This window comes from Onychostruthus taczanowskii, unplaced genomic scaffold (assembly GCF_017590055.1).
Source record: "Onychostruthus taczanowskii isolate IOZ18803 unplaced genomic scaffold, ASM1759005v1 scaffold71, whole genome shotgun sequence".
NCBI lineage: Eukaryota > Metazoa > Chordata > Aves > Passeriformes > Passeridae > Onychostruthus > Onychostruthus taczanowskii.
This window is the reverse complement of record NW_024504898.1, coordinates 2,858,688-2,880,690: the sequence shown is the minus strand read 5'-3', so window position 1 is coordinate 2,880,690 and position 22,003 is coordinate 2,858,688. Positions and strand designations below refer to the sequence as shown.

The 22,003-nt window shown below is 39.4% G+C and overlaps 1 protein-coding gene across 4 annotated transcripts in view; it reads left to right on the top strand.

Annotated features, from left to right (window-relative positions):
* Positions 1-22,003, top strand: part of LOC121345315 (cohesin subunit SA-2-like) — a 57,865-nt gene that overhangs the window by 13,546 nt on the left and 22,316 nt on the right. For all 4 annotated transcript variants that reach the window (XR_005953954.1, XM_041422099.1, XM_041422097.1 and 1 more), the window contains exons 8-17: positions 470-674; positions 1,729-1,880; positions 3,112-3,185; positions 3,618-3,741; positions 7,678-7,776; positions 9,807-9,886; positions 17,729-17,836; positions 19,767-19,875; positions 20,701-20,818; positions 21,687-21,790. Coding sequence is in view for 3 of the 4 variants with exons in the window: in XM_041422099.1 (XP_041278033.1) it covers positions 470-674; positions 1,729-1,880; positions 3,112-3,185; positions 3,618-3,741; positions 7,678-7,776; positions 9,807-9,886; positions 17,729-17,836; positions 19,767-19,875; positions 20,701-20,818; positions 21,687-21,790 (1,173 nt within the window). In the remaining variant the exon portion in view is untranslated. The remainder of the gene's footprint in view (positions 1-469; positions 675-1,728; positions 1,881-3,111; positions 3,186-3,617; positions 3,742-7,677; positions 7,777-9,806; positions 9,887-17,728; positions 17,837-19,766; positions 19,876-20,700; positions 20,819-21,686; positions 21,791-22,003) is intronic.

Here is a 22,003-nt window from a genome sequence, read left to right as displayed (position 1 = left end):
TGAGAACATTCCTGTCCTGTTCACACCACAGTTGTTTGTCTCCACTTTTCACTTCATTCTCTTCCTGGACTTTACCATAATTTTGCAGGAAGAGGAAGGAAAGGGAAGTGGGGGAGCACTGCAGCCTGTGAGTAAGTAGAATAAGCCAGGAGTGCTCATGGTTTATGCCAGTGAAAGTTACTCACTCTGCTCTGCCTTCTCATACTTTCTCTCTCCTGTCTGTTCACAGCTTACATTGCTTTCAAAAGTGAGGTGTTATGACGAGTGTAGCTCAAATAAAGCTATTTTGTCTCTCTGCTTGCTTGTATCCTAGTTGCTTGCCCCTACTTTGGAATACTAACAATGAAAAAGTTACAGGGGATGAAGTGAAACTGTCAGCAAAACTCTCTCTGATGTTCACTGGGAGAGATAGGAATGCACAAGCAGAACTAATTAGTGTGTTTTCTCTCAACTTATCTTTCTTGTGCAGGACAATGAAGACTACCCACTGATCAGAACAGGACCCTATTGGAAGAAGTTCAAGGCAAATTTCTGTGAATTCATTGCAGTGCTTGTCCAGCAGTGCCAGTGCAGCATCCTGTATGATAACTACTTGATGGACGCCATCATCTCGCTGCTTACAGGGTTAGCAGATTCCATGGTCAGAGCATTCAGGCACACAAGCACTTTAGCAGGTAAAATCATTTGCAGAGTTGCTCTAGAGGTGCTGAAGTATATTGACTTGTGTACTAACAAAACTTCTCTAAATTGAGAAACTGTTTACTGGAGCAGTTCTCTTATGCACTGAGAGTACCTTCCTCCTAGTATGTCTGTAATATAAACTGTTTGTTCCCACGTGTATCTGAATTGAATTTGAATGCTTTAGATATGATAGATCTAACACAATTTTTACTTTATAAAGAAGTCTTTAATGCCTGACATGACTGAGTTCAGAATTTTGCTGTTCTGAGTATTATATTTTTCAGTAACTGATTTTTCACAGTTTTCTATTTTGTTGTTTTTCTCCTTCAACTAACTAATGTGATGAGTAGATGCTTCACCTTTAGAAGCTTCCTTTGGAGAACTGCTATTCTTGTGGTCTCTGTGCAAAAAAAGAATGTTGCTTGTTACACATTTTTGTTTTATGCAGTGTGATGGTACTAAAGCTACTGCTTTTTCCCCCTAAAGCCAGTAAATACCCTCTTTGCCATGCAAAGAGCACTTAAACTATAATTTATTCTAAAGTATGCTGTTTGCTTTGAGGGCTCAAAAAAACTGACTTGAAATCTGTTCAAACCATCCAGCAGTCCTTAAAGGAATGTAAATTTTTGTCCATTCCAGTAGTGTATTAAGATTCCCAGCAATTTCTGAGCCAGCCTCACTGTTTATTCAATTTTTTCTTTTTGGTTACCAACAATCAGCTGTTCCACAATTCTAGATTCTTTTTCAGAAATGTCAGAGTTACATAAACTTACAAGAGCATTGCCCAGTAAATTACTTCTCTGATTAGAACTCTGACCAAAAGTTTTAAATCACCAGAAATAGAAGTTAATTTTCCCTTTTTGATGATAATCTGCCTTTAAAATAAACACTGTATTTTAAAGCAAATTACTATAATCTGGTAGTGTTCGTATTTTTGATATAAACTGGATTTGGCTAACCATATCCTTTTTGTGGTAAAGTGGTGAGTATATTTACGCTGCATATCTCTGAGCTAAGCTAATTGTGCTGGGTCTGTTTCTTTTATAGCAATGAAACTTCTCACAGCAGTTGTAAGCGTCCATCTGAACCTTGATGTCAACAAGCACAACGCTCAAAAATTGTATGAGGTGGAGAAGAAGAGGCTAAGTGGCAAGAGGACCAGTTACAGACTTGATCAGCTAGAGAGAAAAAGGAAAGAGGTTAGGGAAGTGTCTTGTATGGGAGATTTGTGAAGGTGTAAAAGGATTGCTGGCTGCTTGCTTTTGGGTCCCTGGAGTTCTTTGAGGTTTATGTGTTTATCTAATGCATGGTGCAGAGCAGGTGTGACTGGCTGGATTAAGTGGTACAAGCATGACTGAGGTTAAAACTGCCCTATGTACTGTTGACCTGTGATGTCTGTCCTACTGGTTGCTTTTCGAACTTGGTGTCATTAGCCCTTGATCTTCACACAAATATGGATTTGCACACAAATTTAATTGTCTCAGTAGCTCTGGTGTTGTGGGAGTGCAGTTTTGTGTATGTTTGTACAAATTACAAGCGCAAGTTTCAGCAATGAATCAAAAGGGACACAGGCTAAGTGTCATCTCTGTGTAAGTAATGCATTACAAAAATGAATTGAACTTCAGGGATGTCCTGTATCATTTTTGCTTTTCAGTTTCTGTTATTTCTTCCCTGCTCAAAGACAGCTCCTTTTCAACTCCCAGAGGCAGAGTTATAACTGTGAAAAATAACTCTGGCTTGAGGGAGAGGGTGACTTGGTGAATGAACATTGGGTATAGTTCCTTGTCTCCTGACCTAGAGTTTTAGGTGTCTGTGGGCTTTTCTGAGACAATACCCTTTTTGTGGGGAGGAGTGTTTGGGTGAGACAGGATATTTTAGTACCATTGTAAGTCTGGTCTTATGACAAAGACAGAGGAAGTGGGTTGGAGGGAAAACCCAAACTTGTCGCCCTCCCTGATGCTGTTGATGAGAGAATATTTTTATTAGGTGACTTGGATTTTCAGAAATTCCTGCCTACATTTTCAGGATTCAGTTTTTAATAGGCTCATTGTGTATTTTGAAAATTTCTTTGTCTGTCTTTTTTATATCTCTGTTCAATACATGAAAAGAGAATTTGGATCTGTATGTGAGGATCGCTTAATAGTTGTGCTGTATCTTTCTGTGTGATTTCTGATAGATCAAGACTCACTGTTTCAAACAAGTAGCTTGTTTCCAAAGGCCAGCAGTTGGTATCCAATAAATCTTTCCTCAGGATGTAGCCACAAAAAGGCCAGTTCCTAGTGCAGATACAGACCCCTCATTTTGTGTTGGTACCACGTGTAAACACCAGCAGTTAGCATCGCAGTAGTATTCCAAGGGCCCTGATGAAAATTTTTCATGTGTAGTGAATGATGGGACCAATATTAACATCTAATTCTCTTTGTATTTCAGTATGAGCATAAACTTCTAGAGATACAGAACATGATGAATGCTATTTTCAAAGGGACTTTTCTAAACCGTTACCGGTAAGAGTGAAAATAAAGCTGTGACGTGTATCTGCGTTCCCCAGAAACTCTTGCTCAGTTTGTACTGATAGGAGAATCAAATTAAACATCCTGGAGGCACTGATGGTGTCAAGGAAAGTGTAGCAGTTAAATTATTTTTAAGACTCTGGGTTTCCAAAAGGACCTCTCTAGCGTGTTCTTTGAGTTCTTCCTGCTGGCTGTAGAGCAGTGCGTTTGTGAATGAGAGGATATCCAGAATTGCAAAATAGTTTGTGGCTAAACGTAGTCTAAGTACTGATTGAAGAATAACTTATAATATTAATATGAAGATACTTGGAACATTTTGAATTATACATACTTTTGAAATTGCAGAATATAAAACTATTGCAAATAATATAATTGGTTTTTAAATTAATTTTTAATGTATTAATATTATGATTTTATAATTCACAGTGATGTTATCCCTGAGATCAGAGCAACTTGCATTGAAGAAATTGGCAGCTGGATTAAAACATACCCAGATGCTTTTTTGAATGATAGCTACTTAAAATATGTTGGATGGATGCTCTACGATAAGGTAAAGTTTAATTATTTTTTTTTACTTAGGGCAATACATTAAGTTTTTCATTTTAATTTTTTTTAAAGAATCCTAGCATTTAAATTCTTGAGAGTAGATGTTTAAGACTCTGGTGGTACAATAAGAATTTACTTTCTTCCCTATTTCAGGTTATATTTTAAAAGCCATTTTAACACTAAATAACACTGAACATTTTTTCCAGTTCTGTGTGAATCCCTGTATGTGCAGTTATATTTATATGTCACTGAATTGGGTGTTACTTCTGAACTGTAAAATGGCTTAAATATTTTGAGAGGGTTAAATGTTGACTGAAATTCTGCTTTTAGGCTTGACTGACATTTAAAATTTTGTTTAGATTTATAAAGAATGAACAAATGAATATTGTCTACTACAATTCTATTGTAGCAGAATAGTCTTCAATGTTGCATTTCTCACCTGGAGTTAGGTACAGCAAATATTTACAGGAAGTCCAGCCATTTCCCAAAGGGTATAGAAGTAGAGGCACTTTTAAAAATCCTCCAAATACCACCAAAACAAACAAGCAAAACAACGAAAAGAAGTCAGTAAGTCCAAAACACCAAGCAGTAGAACGAGAGGCAATTGGCAAAAACTGATTCCCAGGAAGTTGCACTGGAACATGAGGAAGACCTTCTTTGCTGTGTGGGTGACAGTTCTCTAGAGGAGATTGCCCAGAGAGATTGTGAGCATCTCAGTGGAGATGTTCAGAACTGTCTGGACACAATCCTGTGCTGGGATGACCCTGCTTGAGCAGGAAGGTTGGACCAGGTGGACCAACCGGATGGACCAGATGCCCCGCTGTGGTCCCTTCCAGCCTGACTTGTTCTGTGCTTCTGTGAAAAAACGCTTTTTCTCTTGCTTCGAAAAAGCATGAGAGACTTCAGGGGGATAGGAATGTTTATCGGGATGGGCTGATTAGCGAAATGGACAGGCTGTACTTCTGCAGGCCGCCTCTGAAGGTGCCTGTGTCTGCCGCGCAGCTCGGCAGCCGCCGGGTTGGTCCCAGGGCGGGCGGTGTCCGCGCCGCGGGATCCGGCTGCGCTCTGCCCGGGGCCAGCAGGGGGCGCGCCAGGCTCCTGCTGCCCGCCGTGCGCCGTCCCTCACGGGCGCGTTGGGGTGTTCGGGACGACGCATCTATCGAGGGCTGTCGTTTGTTCCTGCTTACATTTTATCTGATCACAATATCTTTTTAGTACATGTTCAGTTTGAGGAATTCTCAAAAGAATTTTTTTTTTTTTGAAGATGATGTGTCTTCATTTGCAGTGAAGGTTAACAGCAGCTGGTGTCTCTAATTAATGCACACAGGTCACCCAGTGCCATTTACTGGAAACTGGAAATAATTGGTTTATTTTCCTAAGGCTTTTTTAATCTGAAAGCAATGAAGATGCAAGTAGAGAGAGATAAAGTGAGGTGTCTTCCATATTCTACATTTGGCTGAGACCTGGTAGTGTGCCACTGTTGGTGGCTGCAGTCCTGGCTGTGCTTTGTGATTTGCAGCCACTGTCAAATTGTCTGATTTCAAAACGAGAGCACCAACCAGGGCAGCAGTGTTTTCTATATATTGTCTTGGATTTTTTTGGGAGGCTGGGGAGGGAGAGCAGTTTTAAAAATTGTTTTACCTCAAATGACAGTTGGGTTGTCTTTGCTGTGTAGGAGTAACTCAGAAGTAGACCTTCCCAGTTCATAGTCTGGGAAGCATTGACCCAGCAGTCCTATCAAACCCTCCAGGTCCCAGCCTGTATTTGTAAGGTTTATTGAACAGCCCCACCTCTGTGATAGTGGTGGGGCTGAAATCTCATAACTGAATGTGTTCAAGCAGTGCTGGAGCCTGTGCAGAGCTCTCTGAGGTCACTCGAGCTGCCCACCACTTTACTGATGTTTTCTGTCATCAGGTCAGGATCAAAATGTGCTATGATACAGCTGAGGGACAGTGTATGTGTTCAGAGTATCCTGAAAATGTGCTTACATAATTCTCCTTCACTCTGTCACAGCTTTGAAGGAGCAAACAGGCGTGTTTTTTGTCGAGATTAGAATGGTAGTTCTAATGAGGGGAGTAAGTGGCTGGGTGTTTGTGTTTGCTGATGCTGCTGTTGAAAGAACCTGAAGGTAGGGAGATATTCTTGATCATTAAACATTACTTCACATCCTTCCAAACTATGGGGACTGTTGAATTTAGAAAAGGGGAGGTGGTTGAGAAGGAGAAGCAGGGAAAATGCAGATGAAAACTTAGGAAAAATAACAGAAGTAATCATAGAAGTAGTTATATGTTTCTATTTACTAGAGTTAATTTTCTCAGCACTTAAAAGAACATACACGTGTGGGGTTGTGACTGGGAGCTTTTGGGTAGAAACCTCAGAAGGGAGATGGTACACTTTAATGTGGTACACTTTATGTCTGCAGGCCTACGCTTGGCTGCACCTGACTGCCAGGTGACATTACCAGGCGTGTGCCAAGGGCTGTATGAGCATTCAGCAAACCAGTGCTTGCTGTTGTTCCTTTCCCCACACACAAATTCAGTCCCTATTGACAAGCAGAGTGTTGTGATGGAGAACCAAGGGCAACTGAAAGAGCCGAGAGAACCAAAGAACCAAGCCAGTTTTGCAGTACATTGGCTGAGCTGAGTTTGTGCCAGTGTGCAGTGATGGGTGCCACCTTAGGACTGTCTGTGAGTGAGTATGTGGCAGTAGGAAGCAGCAGGTGTGGGCAACAGTCTCTTCCTCAGAGACTTTAAAATACAATATAGACTAAGCCCTGCTGGTGTGTCATGGGCAGATTAGAGAACACTGTATATTGTTACCTGTTGATCTTTCATTTTATGTTTCTAGCAAAAAGCTGTCACAAAACTGTTAATCAAAGCCTGCCACTGAATATCATCCTTGGCTTTCCATCTAAGCAGGTGAACAGGAACTCGTAGCAATGGATAGCCTGTGTGTAGGTGGTCTCCTTTCTTGGATTTCCATGTTTATTCTTACTGCTATTGTTAGCTAGAGGAATTAAGAAAGAAATATGAAGAGACTGATTCAAAGCCTGCAGTTCATCTTAGTGTCTCTGCTGATATGCTTAGCATTGTAAATTTACAGAACACATGATTTTTCTATGTTGGATCATCAAAGTCACTTTCCTAGTTCCATTTAAGGCTTTGTCCATTGAATGATGTAACAATATGTGTGAACTAATTGAAAAGCTGGCTAAGGAAAAGACTTCTTTTTGAGGCATCTATGAAGCAGCAGTACTAATAGTATGAAATAACACCTTGTATGGATAAATATATTTTGCCTAACTAACTAATTAGGCTGAATTCAAAGCAACCCTTTTCCTGCAATACTTAAAATATTGCATTCTAGTGTAAAACAGAAATAGGGAGAAGGCATGATGCTTAACTCTGTAAGAATGCACAGTGCATTTCTGAGTTGTACCTCTTCCTCTGAGAATCTAGAGAAATCTGTAATTTCTTGGACTTCTTGTCTGTGTTTAACAATTGTCCCAGTCAGCTGTTGACAAGGAGCAGGCAAAGTCTGATGTATGGGGGAGTGCTGGTTGTACTAAGTAGGCCATCCATAGTCCTGTCTTTGTATCTTTAATGTGAATAGCACAATCCCTGTATCTTTTGCATTCTGTTGCTTTTATTAACTGTGGTCTGTGAGAGTTTCTTTGACTCTTAGGAAGCCATACACAAACTTTGATGTTACCTTTGAGTTTGGCTCACTGCAGGCTTCCTCTGTGTGTGTGAGAGAGAGATGAGCGTGTGTACACACAAACAAACTGGTACTGATGTCACTGATAAAGAAGATGAGGCAGCATTTGGATAGTCTGCTGTAGGCACCCACAAAGAGCTCTTGCTTACATGATATAAATGCTGATAGTGACTAACAAAGATACATGTATTTTACTGTTAGCCAATTTCTCTTTGCCTTACAGCAAGCCGAAGTGCGGTTGAAATGTCTTCTGGGACTGCAGGGAATTTATAGCAGAAAAGAACTTGCTTCCAGGATGGATCTCTTTACTAACAGATTCAAGGTAAATTACTGTTTGCTGGTTTTTTAAGTCTAGGTTGGGTGTGTACACAGGGCCTGATGTTTTGATCAGAGCTGATCTCCCCACTCTCTTGACTGAGAGGGCTTAGACTCCTGCAGAAACAGCCTTGTTTACTGAAAAGATGGAGTTTTGCAGGGAGGGATGTTTCCCTCTGTGTCTATGAACTCTTCCATTTCACTTTAGTTCACACAAAATGGTGTTAGCATGCACTGTGGTCAGTTATCTCCACCATTTATCCAGATTGGTCCAGGTTTTTTTACAGGATCTTTGGCAGATGACACATAATTTCCTATGCTAAAGATCCTCTTTTTGCTGTCCCTGATAATGGGTTAACCTCGTAGTTAGTGGCTGTCCGTGTATTACACTGATGTGGGAATGGCTCTCTCTTGATCTACCATGTCAGTATGAATCTTGAAGGAGGATCCCTTATCTTCTTTCTGAACAAATCAGGTGATACACTGTAGTTTTGAGTGCTTGTTTTGTAGCTTCACTGACCCTGTACTCTGCCTTTGTCATATTCCAATATCCCGACTCATTTAAAAGTAAGCCCTTTACTTTTTTTTAACCCTGACCTTGCTAAGGATTTTGTCAGCTCCTCTTACCCTAGCAGGGTTGCACCTTCTCAGTATTTGAGTAAGAAAGCTCAAGATGGTGTGATTGATATCTCATATTGTCCCTGTGAATCAGCACATGATTCAGTGTCAGGACAAATCAATGCCTGCATGTGGTAGCAAACCCACGGTCTTTTTGCAAAAGGTGCAGGGCTTACCCATGTGTCAAAGCAGTTGCTAATAGTGAAAAATGCTTTATCACATATCCTCAAAGAACATGAAATGGCTTAATATTGGTATCTTAGTAATAAATTATTCAGAATTAAATTCAGCTATCTAAGATTGGCCCCTGTTTTAAATGATTATGTGGTAGTCCCTTATCTTTCTGACTGCTGTAAGCTCTGTAACCAAATGCAAGATTTGTATTCAATAAATAGTGATGAAATAGCTCCAGGCTGATTGTGCTGCTATCACCCTGTGTGGAGGATGCAGTATAAATGGATTATTGCTAACTCCATCCCCCAGTCAAAAAACCCACACCCAAAAACAACTCCATCCCCACTAAACAAAAGAAATCTGAACAGCTACACACAAAATAGCAATTTCAAAGTTTAAAGCATGCTTTCTCAGTGATGGGGAGTGTAATCATATATCCATCAATCCATTTCCTGCAAACAGGAGTTATACATGCTTCCTCTGTTACCCTTGAGTGTTCAGACTCAGGATTTGTGGATTTAGATAACTTCCATCTGGATTGTGAGAAAAAGGAAGGTGCAAAGGAAAATGAATGTAAAGATTTAGAAACCATGTATTAAATGGGGAAACTAAAATAGTTCCAAATCAAGGAAGTCTAAAGGTGTAATATGTCTTAAAGATATAGGCCACACTGAGGTTCCTGGTTTCATGGGATGGGAAGTTTTTTGGGTTGTTTGCATGTGTACTAAGTTACAATATTGTGAATTCTGGAGGTCAGCAATATTGCTGCTATGCCATGAAGTATCTTTATGACTTAAAGTCTAACTGTCTTTTCAGCAAGGCACTGACTTCTGTAATGTGTAGTTTACTGTTAGTGGGAGAAACTGATTAGATAATGCTTGTAATTTGAGGCTTACCTTCATTTAACATACTGAAGTGCCAGTAGTAACATCTTAGAAACAAGTTGTCAGTCACTTTTAATTTGTAGTGCGTAGTTAATTTCTTGTGAACGCATACATTACATGCGTATAAAATATCATATTGCTGCATGATTAATTCAGTTAAAAAATTAACATGCTGTTAATTTTCAGGGGCTGGGGAACTACTTGGTAGTAATCAAGTTGCCTCATGTCTCTTAGGAAATAGCTGCTGAAATAAAAATAAATCTCTGCTGTACTAGTGTAGATGGTCTAGCTGTAGCAAAAATACATGTTTATTGAGAACAAACCATGTTACATCTTTTTATTGTCATTTTACATCCATTAGGATCGAATTGTGTCCATGCCTCTGGACAAGGACCATGAAGTAGCAGTTCAAGCCATGAAACTCTTGATGCTTATGTCACAGTAAATAATTTCTTTTTTAATTTACTGTATTGTTTTAATGGCAACGAGATCCAGGTACAAACCTGATGAATCTTCCTGTAATCACTTACTTATTGGGAAACAGTTGCTTCTGGCAGGATATGAGTTACAGTTAAAGCTGCTCAAGACATGACATTTTCTTTCTGTGGGAAATGCCAGTGTAAGAAAACCCTTGTCCTGAGATTTAATCTGAAAACTATGTTTTTATGTCTTTATGTTTCCCTCTGAAAGAAAATTCCTCCTTTTTTTTTTTAATTTTGGCTTTTCTCAAAAAGAGCATTTGACTGTCTTGGGGGAAGTTCCCACTGAAGATGGGGTCCCCACCCCATCTTCTGTCCCAGGATTTCCAGGTCTTGACCAGAAGCTTGGAGAACTCTGCCCTCTTCCCTGTCTCTGCACCTGATGCAGGAAACTTTGAGCTCTGAGGCTGTTGCTAGAATTTGGACTTTCAGATTCTTGGCTCCAGGGCAGAGAATCTGGTAGCCTTTGAGCCCGTAGCAGACTGACAGGAAATGATCAAGTGTGTGATTTTGCTGAGGTGGAAGACTAACAGAAGAGTTGTTTTCTTGGGAAATTTACCTGCCAGCCATAGATTTGGTAGCATAATGGTGAGCTGGAAGTGTGGGGAAGAATGACACTTAGTATTACAGAAGTATATAAATCTTCTTCTGATATATCCTTGAGCAGCATGTTTATTTTAGAAATGTCTTTATTTGCAAAATATGTGTAGAATAAATTTTCTGTCCCTCTTTTTCAAAGCCAAATGGGAATAAAATCTTCACTGCATTCCATTGATAATACAGTTGAGATGTTAGGACTCAGTGTCTCCTCTGTCTGAGAGTGTAAGTTGAATTTTGGTGATGCCGATGCTTATTTCCGTGTACAGCATGAGACATTATCCAATAGCCTTGTGGGATTTGCTTCTCTATTTAAGCCAGAAGTATTAGTCATTGCTAGAGGAGCATGTAGACCTTAGTGGTCCAACTAATATGGTGCTGTAGATATTTACATAAAATTTTAAGTGTGTTTGTATATTGAGGTGCTGCTCTATTGTCTCCTGTCTCACTTCACATTCCACTGGTTTGAATGGTATTTTTCCAGGGCTCCTTCAATAGCCACATCAGAACAGCATATGATGCTGTGAGCACTCCACCCTCTTCTGAAGGTAGTGCCATTGTGTAGTAGCATCCAGTAGTAGCAGCCAGGGTTATATTGTTCCTGTGTTCACAATGTCCATTTCTACATCCCTTGGTTCCCCGTGGTGCCTGGCAGCTGGAACAAAGCACAGTGCTGTGTCCATGGACAGCATGTCCCTGTGCTAGGAGGAGCAGCTCACCATTGTTGGAGTACAAAGATTCCATACACCAGTTATGGCTGCACTTGTTCCGTATCTGAATTAACAAGAGCTATATTGGCACTGCAGCTGTTTATCATCTCTGCTTTATTATAAGGGATCATGTTCTCATTAATGCAAGCTACAGCTATAAAAGTTTGATCAATGTTTCTTTTTCCCTGAAGCAATTTTTTCTGAATTTTGCTTAAATATGGTTTCCAGTGTGAATAAATGCCATCTAAAGTTTTCTGAATGATATTTTTCCATCATAAGATGCGATTTTCATAAGTAAAATTAATACATTATGAAATTGTTTTTAATTAAGCTATGTAGAGACCTAGCAAATATGTTCTTTTCTTTTTGCTCATCTGTTGAATAGCCATCCTGCTTTCTTCCACTGTACCCCCCCAGCTGCTCTGAGCCCTGCAGATTTGGCATCATTATTGGAGTGGTGAAATTGTGCATTGGAAATTCAATAAGCAAATTCAACAACAGCTCTTCTCTTTGGTCAGAGTAGTGCTGACCAGTGTATAGCTCTGTGTGAAGAGAATGCAGGCAGTATAGCCAGTCACATGTACAGGCTTCTTAATAAGAACCTGCATCAAGATCCTTTTCTAGCAGGGGAAGAGCTGATGCCTTAGTACCTACAACGGTGACAGAAAGGGCTTGCTGCTGGCACTGCAGAAACAAAAACCTGCAGATCTAATATGTCTCAAATAGGTGTGTCTGATAGCTCAAAGCTTTTGTGTGTATCCAGACACACACAAAAAGTGTGCAGTAGTGCTGGTTGGTACCTGCAGTAAAGTATGAAATTGAGTTGGGGGACTCAACTCCCCAACCTCAAAGGGGATGATAAAGTAATAAATGACAGCTTGTATAAATGGTATGGCTACTAGCATGCATTGGTGGAATAAAATTTTTGCCACTTTTGTCATGCTGTCTTGGCTTCTCTTTGAGTGACTAATTTTTGTCATCTGCAAATTTGGCAACTGAATTCAAGTGGCCCAACTTGTGTTTTTAGTGAGATGTGAGAGACCTTTCAGATCAAGTTTCTGAAAGCTGCTTTTAAAGCTACTGAAAATAATCTCTATCTGAATTCTATTTGATCAGGATTGATTAATTAATTTTAAAAAAAGTATTAATTGATGAGGTACAGACCTTCAGAACATGTCTCCAACCTTGGAATAAATATTTTGTTATGTCATGGCATGAGTCATCCAGTAACAGCTTTTTTTCTTCCAGTTACTCAGTTGGGTAATTTTTCTTGGGAAACATACATTATGTCAGTAACTTTCTTTGACTGACTTCCATAGTTGTCTTTTGGGTCAGCATAGCAGCAAGACCTTGTTGCTAATTGACCATTTTTGTGATGTTTTACAGTGGCAGGAGAGCTGTGCTCCATGTATGGTGGTAACAGGTTTGAGCATCTCTCAACCATCGCTGCATTCCTGTTCTGTGGAATATACATGACTACTCTGTGTACTACTGCCCCATAAAGCTGCTGTGTCTTTACATTCTCTCACTTGATAGCTAGAGAGGCAGTGAAAACACTGATCTTTTCAATTCACTTATATGTTTTACATTATTTAAAAAATCCCAGCGTTGATTCAGATTTTTCTTCCTAGCTATGTGTATACTTAGTTTTTTTTCAAATCCATATTTGTATTTTCTTCTTGTGTATCTCTGTGAGCTGAGATTTTTTTCCTTCTTGTTTGTAGCATGTTGTCTCAATTGAATGCCAGTCTTTGGGCTAGTAGATTTCTGTTTTTACACAGCATGATGTGATCTTGAAACAGAAATGAGCCTATGAGGTTTAGCATAATAGAAATTATTAATGGTACTGAATTATGCATAATTGTTAGCATTAATGTTGCAAAGGATCTGACAGGGAATAGAACTAGGAAGGAAATAAAGAGGGAGAAAGCATCAGTAAGAATGAGAGACCAAGGTAAAAAAAGCATTGCCTTTTAGGAGGCAAATTAGTTCAGTGTGCCTACTGCTAGACAATTCTGTTAATTTTTGTGTGCTTAACTACCTAAAAGCGTAGAGGGATTTTGGAAAAGAGCAGCAAAAGTAATAAGGTAGCCACAGTAGATGCATGGGGAAAGGTTACAGGTGGTATGGGTAGGGGCACAAATCTGCAATTAACTTGAATATATAAATAGCCCAGGAGAAAATGACTTTGATTTACTTTAGTTAAACGTAACTAGAAATTAAACTGAGTTTTAAACACATCAGTCTGCCGCAGCATAATCACAGTGTATTGCAACATGGTAATCCCGTTGTACAGTGGGTGGGAAAGGACTATTGTTACATTTCAGTGGCAACCATATTGTCATTTTGCTGATCACCAAAGTGTGTCTTGAAATAACCTGCAATGAGAGCAGAGGAATGAGGGTGAACTTGCAGAACAGTTTAGTACTACATGATTTTTGTACTTAAAATTTTTATTGCAAACATTAGAATATTTCTAACATACATTTATTTTTGGTTGATAGTGCTCTATGCGTATATACTGCTTTTACAATGCATCTGCAGATTTTGATGTTTAACTTGACTTAAATTTAAATGCAAAGTGACCAGATTCTTTTTTGATTAAGATGCTATACCTTGGATTGTCATCACCATAATGTGTACCAGCTCTTACCCACAGCCACGAAAAACAAAGAATAGCGTAAAACTCTGTAAAGTGCATTAAGTGTGTTTTTATTTTACTCTTGTGATTTTGATGGTTATCCTTGGTATGAGCAACAGCACAGACCAAGTGAAGCTACTCCAGCAGTCATACCTGTTGCATGCAACGAAATGAAACAAAAAGCAAGATATGAAATCTTTCAACTGGTGCCATTTGCAGAACAAAATGGGTCTGTGATCTCCCTCTAGAGTGTCCCAGTTCCTTCTGAGACATGAAGACTGGGACATGTTCACACTGAAGTGCAGAGAAAATGGTATGTCATGAGATTGGTATGTGGAAAGCCATGCCTGTTTATTTTTAGGCACCTAAACACTGGCAGGCACTTCTGGCTTAACCTTTATCTGTTGCTTGGCATGCTGAGGGCTGTAAATTTGCAGCAGAATTACTGCTGTATTTGAAGTATTCTTTGTGTGGTTGATGATTGCCTGATGGATGTAAAAAAGAAAGGCACCCGGTTAGTGTGGTAGTGTTGGCACCTGTTTAGTGTGGTGGTGTTAGTGCTGGTGGTTGCAGGAGTGGTCAGGTGCTGCTGCTTGCAGAGGCAGGTAAAATGCCTGAGCACTCATTTCAGTGGGAGTTACAAGCCTAAACCTCATCTTGTTCAGAGTAGTGGTTGAACAGTAATAGTAGTAGTAGTGCACACAGGTATTCCATCCCACTCAAGAAAGGAAAAAACAGAAGATCAGGTGCTCAGGTGGTGTCAGGAGTGTCTGTCAGCTTGTGTTGCAAAAGGAAATGGATTCTTCTCCCTTCTTTTGCTTCTCTGCTGTTTGAGGGTGCTTCATTTGCAGCTGGAGCAGCGTCTCACCTACTTATGTCTCAAGGAGGGAGGAAATAATACTGCACTAGATTAATGTAATGGATGAATTCTCAACCTCTTAGAAGAGAAAGTTAAAAATGGGGAGGTTGGGATTTTTGAAATCACAGAATGGCTGAAGTTAGAAGGGTTGTCTGGTCCAACCCCCTACTCAAGAAGAGCCACGCAGAGTGCATTGCCCAGGACTGCATCCATATGCCTTTTGAGTATCTCCAGCAATGGAGACTCCAGAGCCTCCCTTGGCAGCCTGTGCCAGTTCTCTCTCACCCTCACAGTAAAAACATGTTTCCTGATGTTCAGAAGGAGCCTCCTGTGTTTCTGTTTGTGCCTGTTGCTTCTGGTCCTGGGTACCAGGAGTAGAAGCCTGTCTGTCTTCTTACTCCCACCACCAGGTACTTACACACATTGCTAAGATCCCCCTGAACCTTCTTTCCTCCAGGCTGAACAGTCCCAGCTCCCTTGACCTTTCCTCAAAGGAGAGATGCTCCAGACCCAGGAGAGATGACCCCCAGATCATCTCTGTGACTCTTTCTTGGTCTCTCCCCATCTGTCTATTGTACTGGGGAGCCCAGCCCTGGACCCAGCACTCCAGGTGTGGCTTCACCAGTGCTGTGTAGAGGGGAAGGATCACCTCCCTAAACCTGCTGGTAACACTTAATGCAGATTAGGGTACTATTCACCTGCTTTACAGCAGCAGAACATTGGTGGCTCATGTTCAACTTGGTGTCCACCAGGATTCCTTTTCTAAGGATAGAAAATACCTATGGAAAAGCAGTTTCATTACTACTGGAAAGGAAGAGTCCTTAATTTCTATCCAGAAAGATAACTTGAAAAGCTAAGCAATATCTATCTGAAAAATTTAGTCAAGGAATTGTTTTAAAATATAAACATTCAGGTGTTGCATTCATTATTTCTATAAATGTGCTAAAGACAGAAAACCTGAGATACAAAGAAGAAAAAAATTAAATATAAGAAAAATGTGTGCACTTGACTGGCATGTTCATACAGGAAATTTCATTTAAGCATAAGAAAAAGGTTTTTCACTGTGGGAGTGATCCAGTACTGGAACACATTGCCAGAGATGTTGTAGAGTCTTTGACTTCGTGGATTGGATGCATCAACCTGCTGTAGCTGATCCTCTTGTGAGCAGGGGGTTGGAGCACATGATCTGCAGAGGTGCTGACCATCCTCAGCACTCTATGATTCTGTATTGGTTCACTTCAGATCACCATGTTTGTGAAATTTCTTATATTCCCAGCTGTCCACTGGTTTTGAAAGAAATATATGTAGAGAAAAAATGACAAAGACATCTTCCTGGAAACTAGTGCTTTAAAAGAACTCAATAATAGATTGACATTAAAAAGAATGAAAGAAACATTATCAGACTGCTATTTTTTTCCTGTAAATTCCCCATAGCCTTTTAATATTTATTATATCATGTCTTTTTATTCCTGTAAGTGCTCTTTGTTGTCATTCTTTGTTTTACTTTCACTTGTTAAACTTATAGAAGTTTAATAAATTTGATCATTCATGGCTTCACAGGATATACCACTGCTTATTCATGTGCTCTAATGCACCATAAAACCATATTACTTCTTTCATTTTTTACTGTTTAACATCAATAAACACACTTTTACACTACTTTCCCAGTTCTGCAGATAGTTAAATGAGTGACATAAATATTACTCTTTATGGTGATTTCTTGACATGTATTTCTTTACACTTCCTATATGTTCTATTACTGCAAATATATTCTCAAGGTAATTGCATGTTTAAAGAGTCCACCAAAACCTGCCATAAGTGTGTAAGGCAACTTTTATTTCACGTTATCCTGTGAGACTGATTCACAAGACTTTTGGAGACATACTATTAGCAATTTCATTTAAAGACCTTTTTAATGGATGCTACAGTGAGTGATGGAGCTCGCTTAGTGTGAGCTCACTTCTTTTTCAGTCAGGTTGGAGGATATTTTGGGGCTTTGTGAGGATGCTAAAGGATGCAATGGGTTGGAGACAAATGGGCAAGTATAGGAAGGACTGCTGATCCTCAGTTGTAGAGAGGGTGTTGGACCACAGGTGTAGATGGTTTTAAAATGTTACTACTCGAGGTTTGAATGCAGTGATCAATAAAAGCCCTTTCCTTTCAGCTGGGTGTAGTGAGTGTAAGGATCTCATATGTTGCTCTTTCATTCTTTGAAGCAGCCTAGTCCAGTGACATTGTTGTGGCAGCAAGAAGCAGGTATTTGGAAACTATAATCCTGGTTTTGGACTTCACTGCTCTGGTGCCTCTTCATTGGGTTATTCAACCTCGATGCTTCAGTTTCTTTTTTTGTAAATATTTGATATGAATACCATTTCTACCTCTTGAGAGTGTTCTAGTGTACTAGTTGACATGTGGTGTTCTCAAGATGTGTAGCTGAATGAAAAAAGGTGTGACTTTGAATGTGTTTGTGCAGAGAGGTCACAGCCATAAGTGTGCCATCAAGAATGCGTTTTGATTTCTTTTTGTGTGGGACTCTAGTGTAATAGAATATAGGTTGTAAAATACTGGAATAAATGACTCAAGAATAATTTGTACTTCAGAATGAAGTACAAACAATTTCTAATTGTTTATTATCTTCTATGGTGAACATCTAAGCATAAAGTAAATGCATGATTTTCCTGTTTTATTTACTATTCCTCTTTTTACCATGATCACTTATCAACTGTAATTATGCTTTAAATTAATGTTCATGTCCATGCAGTGGGGCTGATTTGTCATGGCTTACACAAACCTCTGTTTCTCTACACAGTGAGTAAAAGAATGCTACCAGTTTTGTCTGAGAGCATTTTTAGAAACGCCCTTCAAAAATTTACACATAGCTGTGTAAACAAGTTGCACGGTTATGGAGAATTGAGTCTGGTAATAGCTGGACATAGCATTCATGCTATTCTTTGCAGATAAAGCTGGACTGTAACTTCCGTTGTTATTTTTGCCTAGGAACTGTGAGGATGTGTTATCAGCTGAAGACTGTGAAATGTTATACCAGTTTGTTTATACCACTCACCGTCCGCTTGCAGTAGCAGCTGGGGAATTCCTTTATAAAAGGTATCTCTGCCTGCCTACTTCTTGCATAGTCTCCTTTTTTTGGAATTAAGGTGGATTTATTTAAGGGGGACATTAAGCATTAATTTTTCTGCTGAAAGTGTGTGATGCCTTTTTTCTGGTAATCAGAAGAAAAATGCTGTCTGGGGGAAATTGCATGTTTTCCTGCAGAGCCATGAAACAATAGGTGTGAGAAAAGTTGCAAGACTGGCACAGGGAATATGAAACTAATTGATGCACAAGTGCCATGCTGTATTGAGAACTTGCCCTCTTTTTCTCTACTTTCCTATTGCTTTGCTTCTTACAAGCTAATCTGTCACCTGGCATCTCCTGGATTTTCATAGTTTGATAATTAATCACAAAAATGGCCTCCTCTTCTCCCTTTGGAAGTTGCCTTATACTTTGTAAAGGCTTTGAATAATGAGAGATGCAGCAGATTAAAAAGCCCTCCCAATTTCCTGTCAGGTTAATGAAATACAGGGTTTATCTTCCCCAGGAGTAACTCTTATAAATGGACTTCTTATAACTATGGTTGCATGAAGTTGTATGGAGTTGGCATGCTAAAAAGGGAAGAGACAAACATTCTGTCTTTACCACTGAGAGAAATAATATTGACTTACAAAAAGAAATGAAAATAAAAATATTTAAGCAAGGATTTTGTGGGGGAACATTCAGAAATAATAATAGTGTTTCCACACATAGAGAATCTCTTCCTAGTTGTGTTCTCCTGTGTCACTGAAATGTTGGCATTCTGGAATTTGTGGAGCTAAGTCCAACAGAAAGACAAATGAAGAGAAACTTATTTTTTTTGATGAATCTGCTATTACATCTGCTAGATGTAGTCGTTTGTGATGGTCCTAATATGCTCTCATAAATTAGATGTTTCTCCTCTCAGAACTCTGCTGCATTTTGCTACCAAAGTGATTGCCCTGATAACTTCACTTTTTCTACCCAGCTTGCCAGTGCCTTGTGGACACCTTGACCCTGTAAATCTCATCCTTGTTCTTGTTTGCCCAGTGCTTCTCTCCAGCACTTTTTCCAGTAGATAATGTTCATTCTGGTGTGATAAGAGATGTTAGTGACACCCTCCTTTTCCTGGTTATACTGCTAAGTTTTAGTATAAATGCTTTTGCTTTCCCCTGCTGCACCTTCTTCCTGGTTTGCACAAAATCTTCTCCACGTCTGCATATTTTAACTTAGGTTACTTAGCTGGCATAAATTTTACCAGCAGAAACTCTTCCTGAATGCACAAGCTTTTGCTGACATTTAGTAGTGAGGTCCAGCTCTTAAATCCAAGCTGTTTGGCCCTTACATTAATCTGCAGGGGTGACCTTGCTGTATTTATCTTGGAATTAGCACTTTTTGTGGGTAGTAGTCAAAGTCATTTTGGATAAAGGGGGAAATGGAAGTGTCATACTGTGCTTCTTACCTCAGACAGAAGAGGAAGAGCAGAGTTTCCATTGTATTTGTGATGTTAATTGCCTCTTATAATTACAAGATACTGTGCTTTCCTTAAGAAGCTGCAGTTCTAAGATGCACTGTGATGTGAATAGTGGCTGTGTGCTAATATCTCTGTTGTGTTATTAAGGTTTTAAATTTGGCCTAGAGCAACCCTCTTTCCAAGCATGAGCAAATGCCTAGTCATTGTATGATCAGTTTGTGGAATCTGCATCCATCCTCCAGAAGGGGTGGCAGGGTACCTGTGAAACTGTCAGAAACAGTCTCTGCATCCACAGGGATAGTATATCTCTCATAGTGGAAAACAATCTTTTTTCCTTTCGTCTTATAAAAATGTCTAATGAGATTTGGGATAAATAAGTAGACCCTTTAGAGAAATACAGTCCTTTTGATCTTGACAGAATTAGTGTTACATTGGTAAATGAGTGGAAGGAGAACGTGGCAAAACTGGACTGACTTGCTTTTCTTTTGGCAGGCTGCTTAGTCATAAGAGAGATAAAGAAGTTCAGCCCAAAGGAGGAGGAAAGTTTGGGGCAAGCACTGACCAATTGAAAAGATTAATAGACTTTTTCCTGGAGAGTGAGGTGAGAACTGCCCCTGCAATAAGCCTTTTAAATCCAGTGTTGTATGTTAAATCAATTATCTTCTTGCTTTTGAAAGCAGTTTCTGTTGGTGAGCTCTGAAATGTGTGGTGTTAGAAACGTTTTTACTGTTTAGGTTAAGTTTTTAATGAAGCCATTTCTGTTCTGTTGTATTAAACCTAATTTACAAGTGTGCTAATGGAGAGCATCAGTGCTGAGGCAGTTTCTGGAAACAACCTGAAAGGGACTAATGCCACCAAGTGAGGGTTTTTTTGGTATTTGTCCGTGTCTTTCTAGAGAATGATGTGGGTTGCTGTACCATGGATCCATGCTGACCAAAAACGGTAGTTTTATGAGAGTTTTATCAGCTTAAGTGCTGATAAACAGTTCACAGTTTAGCTTTTGCAGTGGTACGGATCTCTATGTGGCCAAAGTGTCTCAGGCACAGCAGTTTTGGATCTCTCTGCAAAGAATTGGATAGATGGTTTGTTCCTAGTTCTGTAACTGGATTTTTTGGCTCTTACAGTCAGCAATATAAGGCGATAGAGAAACTAGTTTCAGAGATTATTTAATTTAAATTTATATTTGTATTAAAAGAGAAAATTAAATTTTTTTGTCTGCTTTTCTTGATTTTTCACCCCACTTTCCTGCTTTGTATCAGGTCGAAGACATTGTGTTTAAATGTTCATTGGCCTTGAACTAAATATGTTGAAATATTGCATGTGGATATATATGTGAATGACAGAGCTTTTTCATTGGACAAAGGGAGAAGCTGTATTTCTTCTAGTGATGTGTTTGCTTATATAAGCTTGTGTTTTTAATCCCTAGCTACACAAACATGTTGCATACCTAGTAGACAGCTTGTGGGACTGGGCAGGCAAATTCCTGAAGGACTGGGAGTGCATGACCACTCTTCTGTTAAAAAATGCTGAAGAAGTTGGAGAAGGTGGGTAAGCAAAGAATTTAGTTTTGTCTGAATGAATCTCCCCATGCTATTTTTTGAACCTTGCCTTAGCTAGTTGAGGATCATTTCATATTGCAATACCATTTGGTCCCAAATTGAGGTCACCAAGTGCCACAAAGCAGATGCAACTCAATGCATTGCTAGTGTAATATTTATATCAATATACTTGTTTTATTCAGTTTTCTGTTTTTATGGAATGTTAGTTTAGAACCTGTGCAGTAAATACTTGTGTAATTAAGCCATAATGTTTATGTAGTGTTCACTTTGTTAGTCCAAAACTGTGGAATCTAAAAGTATTAATAGATAGAAATGCAGTTATTGTCAGGCCTTTACTCCTTCCTCAAAAGAAAATGAGTAATATATTGAGTTCACTGACATCTAACACTAGAGGAGGTGTTTTTTTTAGAATTATTTTGAAGTGAACTTAAATAAACCTTTAAAATCCCTTCCAACCCAAAGCATTCTGTGAGTAGTTGTTGTACACCTGGAGTTGGTTGTGTGATTAAAATCAGTTTGTTGACCCAGTGAGTTAGAGCATTTTGGTACTCAAAGAAGATTTGTCCTAAATGAGACACTAGTCAGTAGAAGACCTCATTAAAACTGCCTGTGTTTTTGCAAGCCCAACTGCCCCAAAAAGTTTAGCCATTAAGGGGTTAATGGTACTCACTAAATTTAGAAAATAACTTTGTTCAAATGAAGTCAAAGACTCTCTAGCTGTTTATTTAGCAACACTGCATCTCCCATTCTTTAGTGTCCTTCCACAGTTCCTCAGGTAAATGAGTAGGCTTTACATCAATGGTTGCTGCATCTTCACTTTTCTTTTGTGTGATGCTGACTGATTTACTTCCAGCACTGAGCGATGCCCAGGAAAGTGCTCTCATCGAAATCATCCTCGCGACAGTCAGAGAAGCAGCTGAAGGTCATCCTCCAGTGGGCAGAGGTGCAGCCAAAAAAGTCAGTGCATCCTAGTCTTATTTATTGTCCTGTCATCACATTATCTTTGCCTTATGTACTTTGCCAGACAGCTTGTTCCTAGTTGCAGATGTATCTTAGGAAATAAAATAGCTTATTTTTCTGAAATGTTGCAGTGTCTTTTCACTTCTAGATCTCATTAGAAGTGGACGTTGAAGGAGGTGAGGATTAGAGGAGAGCCACTTGAAGCATGTT